This window comes from Aricia agestis, chromosome 13 (genome assembly GCF_905147365.1).
Source record: "Aricia agestis chromosome 13, ilAriAges1.1, whole genome shotgun sequence".
Taxonomy (NCBI): Eukaryota; Metazoa; Arthropoda; class Insecta; order Lepidoptera; family Lycaenidae; genus Aricia; species Aricia agestis.
In genome coordinates, this window is record NC_056418.1 from 10,877,445 (window position 1) to 10,896,525 (window position 19,081).

A 19,081-nucleotide genomic window follows, 5' to 3' on the forward strand; every position below is an offset into this window, starting at 1 on the left:
GACGAACTGCCCCGCCTTTGCTTAGAGGAAACATGTCCATATTAAACGAAGCAATGGAAGGGTTGAAACTTGTGAAAGATTTATTTCGAGAGGCAGGATGCAAAATTACTCTTTTCTTTACCAATTAACAGACTAATAGATGGGGTTTTCTTTTGAATGCATGATAGAAAACTTTGCAGGGAAGCTGAGAACTAGACGATAGAGTGAATATATCACTGGAATTAATGGTTGCGAAGTTAGGATCCCTTGCCTGTGAAAATGGGCATTATTTTAATGCAAAGTATAGAGGTTGTAACAATTTATTAGTGGAGTGTCCTCGTAGCGCCGGCCGGCTGGTGTCTACGAGGACGCTGCACGCGCCCAGTTTCTTTTAAATTGAATGGTGTGAGTTCAACCTGCCCTTCACAACGTCGCACTGTTCAACTTAGAAAAGACTAATTGGAGTAAAGGAATGGAGTTCTGTTCAACCAAGACCAACTAAATAAAAATGTCGTGAGATCGAGACACCAATACTAAAGTCACTTTTGTGTTTAGTCAGTCTTGGTTTTACTTTAAAAGTACATCTAATGTAATCAAATTAAGTAGCAATATCACTAGTGAATATTTCTCCTCGCTTAGCTGTTATTATTTAAGGCGTTTCATAAAGTGTTTCATATTTTTAATTAACTTTAATAAAAATTGGTTTTTGCTTACTTACGACTATTTATTACCTTACATAATATTTAAAATTACTTTCTAAGTTTTGGTTTACCTTCGTACTTAAATTGACTTAAATTCATCTGTGAGCAAGGTGAATAGAAGTTTTGGTTTCTAAACATACTGAGATTATTCTGAGGTATGAACTTGTTTGTGGAAGTATCATAGGAATCGTCACTTCCTTGCGACAGAGTCCATGTTTCAACATTAGAAGTAATAGCTTCTGAGTAACCAATGTCATGTGGGCTAGAGTTTGGTGTGTACGAATTTTCCGAATTTTTAGGATTAATGTTAGCCACTGGAGAGTAAGCTTCATCGCAAAACTCCATAGGGGGCGGTAGTATCACCTCGTCCTCATTTAAATTCTGAAGAACTGTTTTAGGGTTTAACATTGATAGATTCAATTCTTCACTTTCGGATTCTGTTAATACTGAGATAATATCTTCGGGTTCTAAAGGACTGTCAGGATCTATTGTTATGTTGGGATATTTTAAGGCGTCAAAAACATCCTCGTTTTTGTAATTTTCGGTTACAGTATTGTATTTTACCTCAGTAAAGTTTTGATTAAAAGGCCTCGTATTTGTATCTAGCTTCAATTTAATATCTGTATTTATTATAGCATCTAAATTAGGACTTGTTATTGTATTATTCTTATTCATTACACTATCGGAGCTTTGGTTTAATTCAGTATTGCCACATCTATGATTGCCACTGTATGTAATATTATGTAGAGACACCGTCGTTGAAGGTAATTTTGTAGCGGCATGTTTATTGGAATCATGTTTACCTTCACTAAATATTTCAGATATATTTTTCATCGTTCCATCATCTGTATTATTGATATCCTTGATTCTGTACTGCTTTTGTGATTTCACTATAGGCGTTATAGTCTTGTTTAGGTTTGGTAAGAAATGTTTCTGTTGAGTGTCGTTTCTGGAAAAAATGTGAACAAAAAATTAAAAACTAAAAAGGTTAAAGTAGGGGCATATCGCACCCACTTAAGTAGCACTTTGAGACATGTATCAAAAATGAAGGCTTGAAACGTTGAACATTTTATTGTATGTAAAAAAGTTAACGAAGGTAAGAAAAAATCGCAAAAAAACACCCTGTATTTTTATATTATTTTATAGTATTGCTAGTAAGGAATCATTTCTGAAAAGTAATCGTATATGGCAAACTTGAGGAAAGTGTTGTACTTTAGTATATTGTTTTTTAAAGAAATGTATGAGAAAACAATGAAACCTTAAAAATCGAACCTTTCCTGGATTTTACTGTATATTATAACATGTTATCACCTTGGTGAAATTGTTTATAATAATTAGCAATACTAGTGAATGGTGCAATAATACAGGTGTTTTATTTTTCCTGAAAGAAAAAAACATAATTTATTAATGAATCATTCGCTAGTATTGCTAATTAAAAACAATTTCTGAATAGTGATAGTAAACGAAAAAATCTGGCAAAGGTTCGACATTCAGCATTTTATTGTTTTCTCATAACACCTGTATTATTGCACCATACACAATTTCTCCAATACGGTTATTAGTACCTGGATGACCGAGCTTTGCTCGGTATAGCAAACGCTCATTGACTTCGTGTTACTTAATAACGCCATCTGCTGGTCGTTAAAACAATCAGTTGCTAACAAAATAGTATTATTATTCGCCAATAGATGTCAGGAAGAGTCATATATTTCAGTTTATCGATAATCGATAAAACACGAATAAAAATACATTTTCTGAAAATGATTCCTATATATATATATATATATATATACAAGAATTGCTCGTTTAAAGATATAAGATATACTTACGATAAAATGTAGGAAAGGTTAGTTTTTTTAGCTTTTTATTGTTTTCTTACACATTTCTTTAAAATATGAAATAATATAAGTACTAAAATACAATACTTTCTTCAAGTATGCCATATATACGATTATTTCCAGAAGTGATTGCTTATCGTTGTCAGCAACTCTATAAATTGATGCAATAATACAGAATGTTTTTTATTGTGATTTTTTCTTATTTTCAAGCCTAGCCCTTTCATTTGATATGTGTGGATGTGCTAAAGCTTGGGTACAGGTTCCATACAAAAATGCCCCTTGTGCTTTTTGTAATTATTACTTAGTATTTAAGTAATATAAGTATTATTTTACGGCATATTTTAAGCTAAATCTAATGTTTAAATATGAATAGATAATAATAAATAGTTAATATTCTATTTGACGCTAACTTTACCTTGCCTTATTTTTGAATTTTTCAATAATATTTTTAAAAGAGCGATTATCTTTTTTGGTTGTATTTTTATCATCATTCTGTACTTCAAGGGATGGCAGCCTAGTGGTTAAACTTTTCTTACATTCTATTTCAAAATTTGGAGTATGAGTTAATTGTTTAACAGCTCTGGCGTCTACAAGATCATCATATTGACATGTATTGTCAATTGGTTCCGAGTCGGTAAATATATTATCATATTTTTTAAGTTTACTATTCGATTCTAATTCTTCTTTATCTTGGCTTACTTTGTCCTTAGAATAAGATTCCTTGCATACTATTTGAGTAACTTTTAAATCTATTTCAAGTTTATTGACTATTCGGATTTGACTATCTCTTTTTGTTATAAGATTGATTTTTGCAGCGCTGTAAGAAAACTTGTTAACACATTCTCCTTTTTCAGAGTATTTTGCAAAATGATTTTTCTCACTTTCATATTCTTTTGAGGTTGTATACATTTGAGATTGATCGGAATCAATATTTTTATTCGAATGTGAGCCAGTTTCACTTGGGTTATTGAAATTTGGCTTGTTGTATCTTTCACATTTATTTGACTTGTTTTCAATATCTGTTTTTCGTAATAGCTGGGCATTTTCTTCGGCCAATTCATGATATTTATCGTTTGTAATCTTTGGATATATCGCTACGGGCTCGTAATAATGTTTAGCAGGGTTAACTATAGTCATATTGTTGCTACAGTCATACGTGTTTTCGAGACATTTTGGTAGATCAATGTTATTTGATATATGTATTTTATTCCAACTTTTTCCACTTACTGTTTGGAATTTTAAAGATTGATCAACAGCGACTTGATTAAAATACGAGACTAAATTGCTATTGTTACTCTCTTCTTCATTTACAGTACTGGATAGGAAATTTTGATCAGCGTTGCATTCGGCGACTACATTTACAGTTTCGTCTGTATTTTTTTCAGGTGACACCAATGAATTATTGTTATTAGTTTCTTCGATATTGATATTTAAGTATTGATCTTTACCAAACGATTGCATATTTTTGCTATCCACTATTGTTCCATCTGTCATAGAATTGAAACTGTTACTACTTGTAGCTACATTTTTAAAGTGTATATTTTCAATTGGGTTAATATCGGTAAGAATATCTTCATTATCTTCTTTTGTTGATGTTCTATGAGATTCTTCTTTTACACTATTTTTTTGTTCACTACTTCTTGGTTTTACTTTATCGCTGTTGTCTACTTGTTTAATATTATCAACAATATAATCTTGTTTTACTGACTCTTGTTTAGCCTTTCCCAAAAATTGCAATATTTGTTCTTTTACTAGATCAGGTAAACCACAATCTGGTTTTTTTATTTGTTGTTCATCTTGTTTTTCGATGGTATCCAGAAAACTAAAGTTATTTTTTGTGTTCAAACTGCGTTTACACTTAACTGTAGTGCCTTTTGTGTTACGTGGCCATCTAAATCCATCATTCACATCTTTTACATTCTGCAATTTTCGTTCATACACTTCGTTTTGGTTTTGACCTACTTTGTTGTTTACATTATTGTTATTTATTTCACTTTCTATATTATTCAAAATTGAACCTATTTCGTTCTCGTCTATATCGTAACATGAGTTTGTCAGTACAATATTGTTTTCCGGATTGCACATCATTGAACTTAATTCATTGTCGTCACAAATATCTTCACTCGGTTTAAGAATATCTTGTAGTACACAATTAGAGAGGTCTTTGGTTTTATTGAGCTCTGTTTTGATATCCTGTGTAGAATTTATAAACGACTTTTTGAGATTTTGCAACGATTCTATAAAGTTGTTTCCCCGTTTCTTTTTTTCGTTACACTGACTTACATCAGTGGCAAGTCTTCTTTTGTTACTTTTAGCAATTATTCCTTCGTGCTCCTGTGTTTCTCTGACTTTTTCGTTTAATGCACTGATTTCAAAGTCGTCTGTTACAGCCGGTATCAGACTGACAAAAGTGTGTTCGCATCGTTCATCTAGGCCAACTGAAATAATGGATTGCTTAATAATACAAAGTAACGTAAGTATAAGTTTAAAATTAATTTGTGTCAAAACATACCGAAATTTGAGCTAATACAATGTACCATAATCTTGTGTTCGTGATTGTGAAGTCGTGTTATTTCAAAGGTTATACATCCGTCGTACACACTCACTAAATCCGAGTCTCTACAACAATTTAAAAGATTTTTTATTTGATATTTTTGTGCAAGGCAACTGTTGTAAAATATTTTCAATTCTACACTTAGGTTCAGTGTACACGAAAACGAGAAGAGGCAAGACGCCGCTCGAAATTTTAATTTTGTATCGCAGTTGTACTATCAGAGAAGTTGATTCCTATGCAAATCGGGGACCTGAGTAGTTTGGTTGCGCTACGTCAAACCCAGCTGACAGATCATAATTAACATTGAATTGACATATTCGACCAAATAAACTTTGGTCTGTCAATTGCATAGGAATCAACTTCCTCGATGGTACATCGCCCTCGCGTTTCGTCTCCTAGGTCCGATTTGGCGAAAGCTACGAAACCAGTTTAATCGGTAGTAGAAATAATTTCTTACTTAAAAGTAGAGAAGTATAAGATATAGTTGTCACTGTCCCCGGCAATTATGGAGCACTTATGGTTCGCTCCAGCAGTCAAGTGGTCCAAGTTTTCTGCTAAGAATGCTGCGTTTAGTAGCATCAACTGAACTCTCACTGTCCTTGGACTGAGTGGTGACAACTTAAAGGTGTATTTTGGGAGTAACGAGACTTGTTTCCGTAGCATGTTTCCAGCAGGGGGTGCTTTGTTCATTATCTGCAAGAGAGTAGGTACCTATGGTTTGTTTTGTTAAAATACTTATGTAAAGCATTGGCGAATTTATAATTAAGTAGTTTATCTAATTGCCTGTTGGGTTTAACGCCGTTGACTAAAGACTAAAGAGCTGTTGAATAGATAAGACTAATGACAAATTCCACCTAAGAGGAATAACATTAAAAATGCCACCATGTTATAGCTATACCTACTCTGGGTAGTTATAGCTATAATCTAGGCCAGCTACCGCCAACCAACGGCCCGCGGGTCGCATGTGGCCCGCCGAGCCGGGACTTTATCTGTGGCCCGCGTAATATTAATTCAACTTTTAATTCTATTCATCAAGCCCCATATACGGTCACTGGTGACCGAGACACAATAGAAATTCTATTGTGTCTCATTTTTCCACGATCGACGGGTTGAATAGTTAATTTTGAAGAACGTTATTTTTTAACCCTAACATTTTTTTGTTGCGGCCTGCGACACCATGATTTTGATGTTTGTGGCCCGTGTGGAAAAAAAGTTGGGGATCACTGATCTAGGCAGTAGGTTCTACGAGTAAGTACCTATATAGACCCATAGAAAATAATTGGAATCCCTTCTCAGGTCACTTTAATTGCCCATCCAGTGCCCAATCATCGAATTGGTCATTTATACCTATGTTTAAGTGACCAATTAAGAATATACCTAGTTTAGTCAATAGGGAAGCGTTTGTTAAAGCTTAATTTTACGGATGTATAAACTGTAAATGGGGTTACTAGGTTCACAACCTTTCGGCTTGTTTAAACTTTAAGGCAATGTCAATACCGTTTGCGCAAAAAATATGTGTACGCGTGACTGCGATATCACAACGCTTTGCATCTCTGAGATACCATCGCTCGCATCATGATAAATGAAAATGCTCTTTGGATCCGTTGTATCAAAGTATTATGTACAGCAAATCATTCTGTAAATAGCACTAATCAGTCTTCGTTCTATGGAAATGACAGACAATTTTATAGAAAAACGGCGTTTGCCGTTATATGGTGGTTCAGTAGTTTCAACCACTTTAAAGTATTGCTCTCGACTCTGAATGATTTGGGTTCTTTGCAGCCTACTGACAATCGGCCCTGTACCTCACAGCATCTTTCCCATATACGGCGAGTATTTCCAGGTCAGTAGAGTAACAGGAAGTTATTCTTTGGAGCTCACGCACGGAGGATACAACCGGGCAATACTTTATGACTGGATTTGATGACATCTTGTCATACCTGTGGAGTCTCAACTCTCAAGATATCTACTTACCTTCTCCAAATCCCTCGGATGGCTCTCTTCTATTAGCGTAAAATTAACTTTTCCAGCGGTCGCCAGCAGCCCACTGATAGTCGGTCCTATACGTCGCAGCTGTTTGATCATACGACAAGTATTTCCAGGTCAGTAGAGTAACAGGAAGATATTCTTTGGAGCTCACGCACGAAGAATGCAACCGACACTCTAACGTAACGTACCAGCTAAGTCTCAAGATGTCTACTTACCCTCTCTAAATCCCTCGGATGACTCTCCTCTATAAGGGTGAAGTTGACCTTCCCAGCGGTCGCCAGCAGCCCACTGATAGTCGGTCTTATATGTCGCAGCTGCCTGATCATACGGCAAGTATTTCCAGGTCAGTAGAGTAACAGGAAGATATTCTTTGGAGCTCACGCACGAAGAATGCAACCGACACTCTAACGTAACTTACCAGCTAAGTCTCAAGATGTCTACTTACCCTCTCCAAATCCCTTGGATGGCTCTCTTCTATAAGGGTGAAGTTGACTTTCCCAGCGGTCGCCAGCAACCCACTGATAGTCGGCCCTATACCACGCAGCTGCTTGCTCATATACGGCGAGTGCTCCCATAGATGTGCGCATACGCACTTGCTGAGTATTAGCGAATTGAGGACAGCGGAGAAGTAGCGGCCTTTCTGGATGTCGGGGCGAGTCATGTAGGCTACTAGACCTGGAAAGAATGATATCGCACTGAATAAAGTAATAAGGCACTTCTTGTCACCCGACAACGGCGAAGCGAAAAGGAAGGCTAATATTATTATCGAGGAAATTTATTCCTAGGCAGTTGACAGACCAACGTCATTCGGTCGGATCATGTCAATTCAATATTAATTATTGTGATCTGTTGGCTGGGTTTGATTGACGTACCTAATACGACCAAACTACGTAGGTCCCCCATCTGCCTATGATGCAAGGATGTGTGTGATTTACATTTGCAAACCCTCTCTGCTATTCTTATAATTTTGGTGGCTTCTTGGTTCAGTGATGGGTCCAGTATTGGGAGACAGCCGAGTATCGCTTGAATGACGCTGAAATAAAATATTGTGTTGGTTAATGATTTTTGTAATGAAATCTAAGTCACCTGATGGAAAGCAACCTCCGTCGCCCGAGGACACTCGCAACGTCAGAAAAGCTGCAGGTGCGTTGCCGGCCTTTTAAGAGGGAATAGGGTAGGGGAGGGTAAGGAAGGGAATAGAGGAGGGTAGGGAAGGGGAATAGGGTAGGGAATTGGGCCTCCGGAAAACTCACTCACTCGGCGAAACACAGCGCAAGCGCTGTTTCACGCCGGTTTTCCAATCGAGCCGGGCTGGTCCAGCCGACCCATTCGTGCCGAAGCATGGCTCTCCCATGTAAATTATATTTTAGTAATCTGTAAGGAAACGTCTGTTCTCCTAATTGAGATGCATGTATGTTCAACCGTAGGAGGAAAGGACCGTAGGCCGTAGTTGATCCGATTTTATGATCCGATCCGATGAATGAGATTATATTATACTAGCTGTTGCCCGCGACTTCGTCCGCGTGGACTTCAGTTTATAGCGCGCGATGTCAACAAAATTGGTGTCAAAAGCTTTTATAAAAAAACCCTGGTACCCATTAAATCAATACAGCTGTGCAGTGTGCAAACAATAAGTACTTCATTTTTGTATGTTAAACTTTATATATTATGCCAAATTTTAAAGCTTATTTAGCCCCCCAATTACACAACTTTACCCATAAACATTGATAGGTTTAGCCCCAATTTCACCAACGTCTGTTAGTGTTAACAGCTTGTTAAAATATCCTGTCTTCTCTTTCATTCATATGACAAACGAAACAGCTAACGTGATACTAATTCGAGCATTAACTTTAACAGTCGTTGGTGAAATTTGGTATTAAGGTTACGTCACTGCCTGCACAGATAAAGTACTGAGTTATTTAATACCGTAGAATAGATATAACAATCGAAAAAAATCGAGACTTAAATGTAAGACTTGAGCAAGCGTCAGCGCGATGTAGAAGACGCACGGCGCCATCTATTATGAATTTTTTGAACAAATTTACGACCCTTACAACCCTTTTTTCCAGTAAAAAAGTAGCCTATGTCCTTTTTCAGGCTTTAGACTATCAGTATACAAAATTTCATTACAATCGGTTTGGTAGTTTTGGCGTTTGGCGTGAAAGCGAGACTGACAGACAGACAGACAGACAGAGATACTTTCGCATTCATAATATTAGTACAGATTATGTGCACACTGCACAGCTGCTTTTGGGTATTTTGATTAATTAAGAGGATTCCACACCGCCCTTTTTTCCATACAAACGTTGTCCCCTGTTTCCTCCCTGGATAATGCTAGTAGAGTTATATTTTTATTCCTGAATATCTACGGCCACTAATACAATGTCCCTATGTTTTTTTTTTTTTTTTTCATAATTTAATTATTAAATAAGATATGAACGTTCAAAAACCCAAAAAAATGGCCAGATTTTCCACTGTGTTCAAACGTCCAGAAAACAGATTTGGCTAGATTATACAAAAAAAGCAAAACATAGGAACACAGCTCAAGCCTTTTTTTAATCTTTAATGAAAAAAGTACTTAAATCGGTTAAGTTTTGGAGAAGGAATCAGGGGACAACGAATCGTTGATTTTCTGGATTTTCTGCAGTTGTCTCTATCGCGTTCTGCGGTATAGGCTTGAGGTAAGGGAGACAGCTATAGATATTACACGTACTTTTTTTTCATTTCTCTAGCCGCTGTTGTATCCTCTTAAGGGCCGCGCTACACCGGAATGGCAGCGGCGAGGCGAGCACTTTCAGCGCTGCCATTCCGGTGTAGCGCGCTGCGCGGCCCTAAGAGGGGTACCACTTACCAGGGTTTCAAAAAGTTTTTAAATTTGACACAAATTTTGTTGACACCGCGCGCTATAAACTAAAGTCCACGCGGACGAAGTCGCGGGCAACAGCTAGTTATGAATAAAAACAATAATATATAATAAAGTAGGTATGATTAGTTCTGTTATAATAATGAAGTAAAAAAATAAAGCGCCATCTGTTTTCATATATTAGAATTAAAATGTTGATTGCATTGATATATTTTCTGGATGGAATATAGGCCAACACAACACACTCGAACTCCTTAGAAATGCAGTAGGAGTTCTATAAGATAAGATAGATTGATTATTATTATAGCAAGTGATAACATTATTAAACATAATATTCTAACGTATTAAAAACTATAAACAAAAACATAACAACTAATAAGTATGATTAGTTCTATGTTACAACGAAGTAAAAAAAAAAAGCGCCATCTGTTGAATCGTATTAGAACTAAAATGTTCATTGCATCGCGTCGATATATTTCTGGATTTTTTATAATATTATACATAAAATATATTTAAGATTTTTGAAATATTATTTTAATACACATCCAAGACCCAGGAACATTGAAAACTTTTTGTTCCGCCTGCGGGACTCGAACCCAGGACCCCCGGGATGAGCGCTGGCCACGCGCAATGCGAAGTAATTTTCATCGATATTTTCATGGAAATAAGATATTTTCCCACATCAAAATGTCCTTTCTCAGACTCTAGAATAACTGTGTACAAAATTTCATTGCAATCTATTCAGTAGTTTTGGCGTGAAAGCGAGACAGACAGGTAGACAGACAGACAGACAGACAGAGATACTTTCGCAGTATATTTCGCAGTATTTATAAGTCGCGGGCAACAGCTAGTTATGAATAAAAACAATAATATATAATAAAGTAGGTATGATTAGTTCTGTTATAATAATGAAGTAAAAAATAAAGCGCCATCTGTTTTCATATATTAGAATTAAAATGTTGATTGCATTGATATATTTTCTGGATGGAATATAGGCCAACACAACACACTCGATCTCCTTAGAAATGCAGTAGGAGTTCTATAAGATAAGATAGATTGATTATTATTATAGCAAGTGATAATATTATTAAACATAATATTCTAACGTATTAAAAACTATAAACAAAAACATAACAACTAATAAGTATGATTAGTTCTATGTTACAACGAAGTAAAAAAAAGCGCCATCTGTTGAATCGTATTAGAACTAAAATGTTCATTGCATCGCGTCGATATATTTCTGGATTTTTTATAATATTATACATAAAATATATTTAAGATTTTTGAAATATTATTTTAATACACATCCAAGACCCAGGAACATTGAAAACTTTTTGTTCCGCCTGCGGGACTCGAACCCAGGACCCCCGGGATGAGCGCTGGCCACGCGCAATGCGAAGTAATTTTCATCGATATTTTCATGGAAATAAGATATTTTCCCACATCAAAATGTAGCCTATGTCCTTTCTCAGACTCTAGAATAACTGTGTACAAAATTTCATTGCAATCGGTTCAGTAGTTTTGGCGTGAAAGCGAGACAGACAGACAGACAGACAGACAGACAGACAGACAGACAGAGATACTTTCGCATTTATAATATTAGTATAGATTTTGTAATAATGACCCGGAAACGGGAAATCATAGTCTATACCTAGTTATAATTTGAGTAGTCAGGTTATAGCTTTTTAACTGTTGATTACTGTAAGTAACATATTGCAGGTAGGTAATCATCATTAAAAATCATGAAAACAATATTTATGATTTCAAACCTCCAGTGTTTTTGCTAGTCTATCATTACCTGCATCTAAAATGCTGATAATGATAAGAAAATATACATAGAGCCTATAGGAAGAAAACAAAGCTCATTAATATGGGCGGTTAAAGTGAAATAATGTGCTAACAATTAGAATGTCACATGTTGACTAGGAATAACGAAATACGACGGTACAAGACAGAACTTAAAAATTGTAAGTTGTTTAAATCAGAGGCTCCCAAATTCCCGTTTCCTAGACCACCTTCAAAGTTTATTCCCCTTCCCCTTCTCTGCAATACTAATCGACGGAGAGCTGGCGACCAAATCGGTCATGTGGCTTCAGCTGTATTAAAACTCCGTTAGCTAATTCCCAGTACCACCTTTTCTGATAATCTGCGTGCTGGCAGGCCGTGGCCGGTTGGTGTGGGTGTAGTGGGGTGGGGAAAAATGGAAAAAATGTAAGCTCAGCGACTTTAATTTTTTTCCAAACAGCTGTTCTGTACTTCCTGTGCACCCAAAAAAAATCGTTCGGGTGGTGGGCCAGCAATAGTTGCCAGCGTTAATTAATAGTAGAAAAATTATTATTATTTCCATGTGGGCTCAGCTGTGTTGGCTTTTTTTCTGACGCGAGATATATTAGTATGTAATACCAAAAAAAAAATAGCCAGACAAAAATATCGATGGGAAGGTACCGTAGACAATTCTTGAAAACTTTGAATTTGGATGAAAATTTGCCGTTTTCAACAACAATTGTTTTTGGCCAATATTTTAGTTCTTTACTACAAACCTTAGACCCCCACTCACGATTGTGAACCCCTACATTTTGCCAGCCCCAAGTCCCAACGTACACCCCCGTCAAGTCTCGCGTGGACCCCTCGGGGTCCACCTCGACCACTTTGGGACTGGTTTAAATTATGTTTGTATTGAATGAATGAAAATTGAAACGGAGTATACTTAATTAGACCATGTCATAATAATAGATAAGTTATCCTACAATATATTATACCATACCATGACCTACAAGCACCATTCATATTCATTCATATTGAGGTGTGCAATCAATCACCATGGATATTGGTCAGTCGAACCGATGAATCTATCATAATAATTACTATATTTATACACGAGATGCGTTTTTAATTGGCATTTTATACTATTGGAGTCACGGCCGCGAAGACGCGACGGTCAAGGTTGTGTGAAAATATTTCCAATATGCCATGTAGAGCCATTGTGCTATAATAAAATGTGCCTTTATAATAAAGAATAAACGAGGTAAAAAGTGGAGCGTGGTAAATGGTAATTTATAGTATTTGATGGACAGTGGCTATAAAGTATTTTTGGTGGGTATTTGTTACTTGTGTGTGTTGAATGTTAATATTGAACTTTCATACCACATACGGTAATGTATTCCTCTTTCATACAACAAATTAATAATTAACGGTTTTTAAAATTTTATATTGTGATTTGTATTTGGTCTTTAAATATGTGTATGATATAATAAAAATCTTAAATATATGTATAGTATAAAAGTATTAAATATATTTCCGTTGTCTGGTACCTGTAACACAAGTCCTTTAGGTACTTAGCACGGGGCCAGACTGACGTGGTGTGAAGCGTCCATAGATATTAATTATTATTAATATACCTAGCGGAATAGAGAAACAAAGGCCTGAGTAAGAGAGATGTCACTATCAGTAACACTGCGTGGTAAAAAGAGACATATTGTGATACATGACAGCAGCACTCTTTTTTTTGACGTCCAGTCGGCACGTGCCGCACTTTGACTACTTAATCTCATAGAAATCATGTTCAATCATGCTTGACGTGTAAGTGTATACGTACACATATTTTTACACACAGATGAAACCAATTTCGGTTTCGTTTGACAGCTCGAGATTGTTGCTCTATTCCGCTAGGTATATTAAGTTTATGGGTGAAACTTAGTACCTATGCTATTTAAGCATACTTATTGGAAATGATACTACCTTATGACCAGGTAGAGGTTTAAAGTGAACCATTTAATGTACAACTATTATTATTATCACCTCATAATGTGTCACATGACATCCATAAACAATTAAACTAATAAGCGAGCAAAGATACCATCTTATAATTACTTTAATTAAATTCATAGAACGAGTAACTCACATCCTTTTCATCTCACTTATAATAGTTATAATACAATGCCTAATTAATTCAAAAATGTCATAATTGTTTTCTAACGCCTTTTTAGTAGCGATGTTGCAATGATTTTATGATTAATGGGTGATCTTCTCTTGATACTGTCAATAATATTATCCGTATTCCGTGATTAATAACTATAAAATATTACAAATTAATTATATCACAAGCTCGGAGCTCCCTGTGACTTCGTTTACTCGTACTAAAAAAAGTATAATATTATATTAAATTAAAAAGATTCCTCTTATAAAAATTGCTCATTTATCAATTTTGACTAGTCCGTAAAATATAATAGTTCGCGCGGTTATGGGTTTGAATTTTGTTATATTATGGGTCTTGGCTTGGAACACGTTTAGGAGCTACACGTGTCCCATTGACAAGACATTTCTGTCAGAATTAGTGTCCCGTGACACTACTGGATCTAGTTTCAGACTAGGTACTGGGATAATATATCCCATATTATATTACACCCTGATTTAATAATCTTATTTTACCCACCGTGCACCGTCCCATTAAAATCCGGGTACAACCATCTTAAAGTGCGACAAGGCTTTAAATGAACGTGGGCGGGAGCGCTGCTGGTAAAGGAGAACTGTCAAAAATGACGTTTTTATATGATGGCAGCGTTAGTTCCTTTTTTCACCACGTTCATTTAAAGCCTTGTCGAGCTGTAGGAGCCCCTTGCAAATATAAAAATCGGTCACAGCAGAAAGAACTAAAAGTAGAAAAGAAGATTACCAGTTGGACTTCATCTGCCTCGTGCTGATCTTACCCCTCATGGGGAACCTTATGGTGGAGGCTGCCTTGTTCCTGTTCAGCAGGTTGAGGCAGCGTCTCTCGTCCACTCGCAGATGCATCTCAGAGAGCTCGTGGCTCTCGCAGACCAGCCATAGTAGCTGTTCCAGGGATTCTGAGCCGTCTATCTACAGTGTTGAAAGAAAACTAGGTGAATAAAAGTAGTTTGTATTTATAAAGCTTTACGTTAAATTTTTCAGCGTGATATGTGTGCCTTGTATAAAGTTCACTGGGAAAGTATTAGCGCTGAAAGAAAAAGGTTATCTGGAACAAACTGCTGTTAGTCAGACCGCCTAATTGTATCTACCTACATATTTTTCCTTGTATTGTGTTTTTAATTTAAAGTTTAAGTTTGTACTATCATAGAAATTGAGTTACCGATGCGGTAGACCCGTAGACCCGTCATCGGCCTGTCAATTAATTTATTCGATGTTACAAATAAAGCATGCATTTTCTATTCTATTCTAAAGTTACTTTATAAATTCACAACATATTATACTAGCTGTGTGACCGAGCTTCGCTCGGTATCCGATGAAAATGACATTTTCTAGAAATGATTCCTAGCTAGATCGATTTATCGCCCCCGAAACCCCCTATATACTAAATATATATATATATATATATATATATATATATATATATATATATATATATATATATATATATATATATATATATATATATATATATATATATATATATATATATATATATATATATATATATATATATATATATATACAAGAATTGCTCGTTTAAAGATATAAGATTAATGAAATATTTATATCACAAAATAAAACAATAAACTTTACGTATCTTTTGTTGTATTTTGTTGCCTATCAAAGACACTTGTAACGGAAGGTGTGAACTTTATAAATATTTGAGCTTAACCAGGAAGGGATTGGAATATCTTTATAAACTAGTCCAAAGGATGGTAAAGGGCTCCCAGATTGGAATCAAAACAGGAAATTGCAATTATCAACTTCCCTTCACACAAAAACAGTAGGTACGAAAGAAACAAAATGATGGCAGCGTGCCTTTGATATGACTATTTAATTATTTACCAGCACCCGTAGAATGGCTACTGTAGAAATACGAATGTATAGACAATCTGCGGAGATAAACTCTCTGTAGACTGTAGTCTATATCATTTAAAGTAGGTTTTTTTTAATTTTCAGGACTATAGTCTATGTCAAAAAGTGGCATTATATTTAATTTTTTGTCGATCGCGATTCGCGGCTAGCCGCAGTAAAGATCGGAACGGCACCTTTAGTTTATCTCCGCAGTCATTTGTCTATACTTTTGTATTTCTACTGTCGCCATGCTACGGGTGCAGTTACTTATGCAAATTGTACAATCAGAGAAATTGAATCATACTTCATAGGCAGACGGTGGAATAACGTAATTTGGTTGGGTTATGTAGTCAAGTAAAGCTGTTCATGAGTGATTGACTTGATATAACCAGACCAAATAACACCATGTATCAATTTCTCTAAAGATACAAATGTTAACAAACTGCCATTTTCTGGCCTCTATCTAGACCTTTCCTACAAAATTTTCAGGAAGTTCAAATCTTTATTATTATCGGGGTCCAATTTAAGTCCTACTTAGTTTGACACTATACTTTAATCATACACAAAAAGTGAAAACTTACCTTCATAATAAGCTTCATAGTCTCCAAGTCCAAATAGTAAACTGACATGAGGCGACCGGCATCAGTTGATTCGATGCAGCTGACCTCATCCATTGTTATGAGGCCAGCTGTGGCCAGACCGTTCATGGCTTTGACGCATAGCTCTGTGGACAAAAACATTGGGAGTCTAGTGGATGTTGGTATGATACTATGGGGACTTACGAAAGTCTAGTCTTACTACGTGTTACTACGTTCTACGTAACTCCTACATTATCCAGGTTAGGTATTTCCTTTAAAGGAGAGTTAGCCTTAGCCATGTAGAGTTAGGTAATAAATAGTAGATTAAAGAATTCTTGAAATGAGAAATGATTTCGCGATGCCGATTACCGCATTGTTCGATCCGATTTAATGTGGTCTGATTGCGCAGATCTGAATTCAGAGGCGGCGCAAGGCGTGGGCGGTGTGGGCGACCGCCCACGGCCTCGGGCCTCGTGGCCTAAGGGGCCCCTTGGACCACGAAGGTTTTTAAAGGTTTTACGAGTTGAGATACTCAAATATTCATAAATAAAAAGTTTTATAAATTAAACTTTGGGTATCAAAAATTATTTCTCTCAACAAATCCGTTCTTTAGCATCGTCCATCAGGGGGCCTCGCATAATATATTTTAGGGGGCCTCGCAAGATATTATCTTGCCCACATAAAATTTAGGTCTTGCCCCGCCACTGTCTGAATTAAAGTTAATCCTGGATTAAATGTCTGAAAACTAGATATCTCCTTCATAAATACGCAGAACAGGAAACCTAACAATATGATACAGGGTTAACCCAAAGCTTTTGTAATAAAAATGGTCAGGTAAAACGTTTTGACTCAGCCAAGATCATCTGTGGACTGTGGCCACTACAGATCACTTAACAAAGTGTGTACAATTTTAGCCAATTATGCTTTTAATAATAATAGTTGCATAATATGATGTGTATGCACGTGAGATTCGTGTGCAGGCTCATTAGGCGCTGACATTTCGCATTTATAGGTAAAGGACATGCTCAGCTCAGTTAAAAACTGCAAGCGATATTGCAAATGGAGATGTGTTTAAGTTAACACGAATATTAGCTCCTTATAGGTGCGCGCTTACGTCAATGGACTTTTATGATTCAGTTGGTATTATCGAAGTCAACTAGACTCTACATTTTGCTGGAGAAGACCGACACTGAAGAAACCGTTTCTAGGGTGACCATGCTACGTCTGCTGGTAGAGTTACGATCAACTGATCGTGTCCGAAACTTTGCCTTAAGCGGGGAGTGGGGCACCACAGGGTTTTAGTGGGTTGATCCTACGGGGAGTCCCACATACCCCGACCGATGTCACTAATCCGCCGGGGATGCGCAAAACATTTCCCCATGTGAAAAAAGGAGGCCGACCCGAGCGGTCACAAAGAGAGTCGGCTCATAGTTTAGAAAACTGAGAATTAAATTATTTTCCGATAACATTTTAGCAGCCCTGCACCTTCCGTCAGGCGAAGCTCTATATGCCGTGTCCTTGCAGTGTCAAACGTCACATCATGTCCATTAAAACCCTTTTTTATACGTAGGGCTATTTAACTTATATGAGATGAACCACTGTATTCTTAGCGTTCTGGGTTTGTAATGTAGAAAAACTAAAAGCAGCACTTAAAGCTTGAAAGTTAAGTTTCTGTTGGTTAAAAATCGACCTAAAAGGATATTCTTTGACAATAAGGCATCACCTATAAATTTTTCAATATTTATTGTAAAGGCATGGTAGTTGAGAAATTCTTACTCCTCAGAGTTTCTAAGAATATAGGAATAAATAATATAATGCCAAATACGACAAGTTCACTGTTTCATTTCAAATATTTTATCTTCACCGTTAATCAAAATCGACAAACAAAACCAGTCCTGAGAAATAATACACTTTGTTTTACAGGTTTTATTAACATAATATTAATTGTTGGCAAATTAATTAAGTATGAAACAACGTGCTAAATATTTAGAAATAATGCCTTGGATATGGCGTAATAAAATTATATACAGTACATTAGAGGCCAAAGAAAAAGTCCCACGACTATAATATTAAACTTATTTCAGACGTGTTTTTAAGACATTTAAGGACTATAATTAAAATTCTGAAAAGATCTAATAATCGCGAAATCTTTAATCAGGTTTAGGTTTATAAATCTACATCATCAAGAAAGCAATGAATAAATAGTTGAAAAATGGTTGAAAAGAGTAACTAGTTAAGAAAATACCTATGAATTCTTTAACAGGAGGATAACGTACGGTCCCCGCCTGATTTATTTTACCGTGCACGAACTTACGGACAGCAATAAATATGGTAATACAAACAATAGACTCATCTTATAGATCGACCTATCGACCTACTTGTGACCCTTATTAAAATACGCGAATTACCCAATTACCAGTTTCCACCTATTGATGCACGTCAAACGCCGTTTAATCGACGATTAACACATTCGATATCCAAAACTACAAATAAAATTGTGCCTTAAATATAGTTAGTAGAGATCAAAATTGACGGAGATTAGATACAGCATCATATCAACAGTATCTGGATATTATAAGAAGACGCAAATATAACTTTAACTTTACCTACAAAGGGTTTAATTTCGATTGATGATTAAAGAATCGGTATAATGTAATGTTCTCTTATGATACCGTGGAACAATGTTAGGGCGCGCACGCAAGGTTAACTATAAGTTAATACACAATGATATAAGTAATTATTGCACAGGATTATCCGGTTAATGGTCTATTATCATG

The 19,081-nt window shown here is 36.0% G+C and overlaps 2 protein-coding genes across 2 annotated transcripts in view; both read right to left on the reverse strand.

Moving 5' to 3' along the window:
* Positions 1 to 694: 694 nt before the first annotated feature.
* On the reverse strand, positions 695 to 17,015 carry LOC121732930. Its single transcript, XM_042122960.1, has 3 exons — positions 17,010 to 17,015; positions 2,934 to 3,662; positions 695 to 1,629 (listed from the first exon to the last, which is right to left on the reverse strand). The coding sequence occupies exons 2-3, from the start codon at positions 3,653 to 3,655 to the stop codon at positions 729 to 731; spliced, it is 1,623 nt and encodes a 540-aa protein (XP_041978894.1). The 5' UTR covers positions 3,656 to 3,662; positions 17,010 to 17,015; the 3' UTR covers positions 695 to 728.
* Positions 4,890 to 19,081, reverse strand: part of LOC121732929 (probable ATP-dependent DNA helicase HFM1) — a 52,389-nt gene continuing 38,197 nt past the window's right edge. The window contains exons 11-16 of the mRNA XM_042122958.1: positions 16,308 to 16,450; positions 14,597 to 14,781; positions 7,997 to 8,094; positions 7,507 to 7,736; positions 5,530 to 5,765; positions 4,890 to 5,137 (exon numbers count right to left, since the gene is read on the reverse strand). Of these exons, the coding sequence (XP_041978892.1) occupies positions 5,020 to 5,137; positions 5,530 to 5,765; positions 7,507 to 7,736; positions 7,997 to 8,094; positions 14,597 to 14,781; positions 16,308 to 16,450 (1,010 nt within the window). The 3' untranslated portion in view covers positions 4,890 to 5,019. The remainder of the gene's footprint in view (positions 5,138 to 5,529; positions 5,766 to 7,506; positions 7,737 to 7,996; positions 8,095 to 14,596; positions 14,782 to 16,307; positions 16,451 to 19,081) is intronic.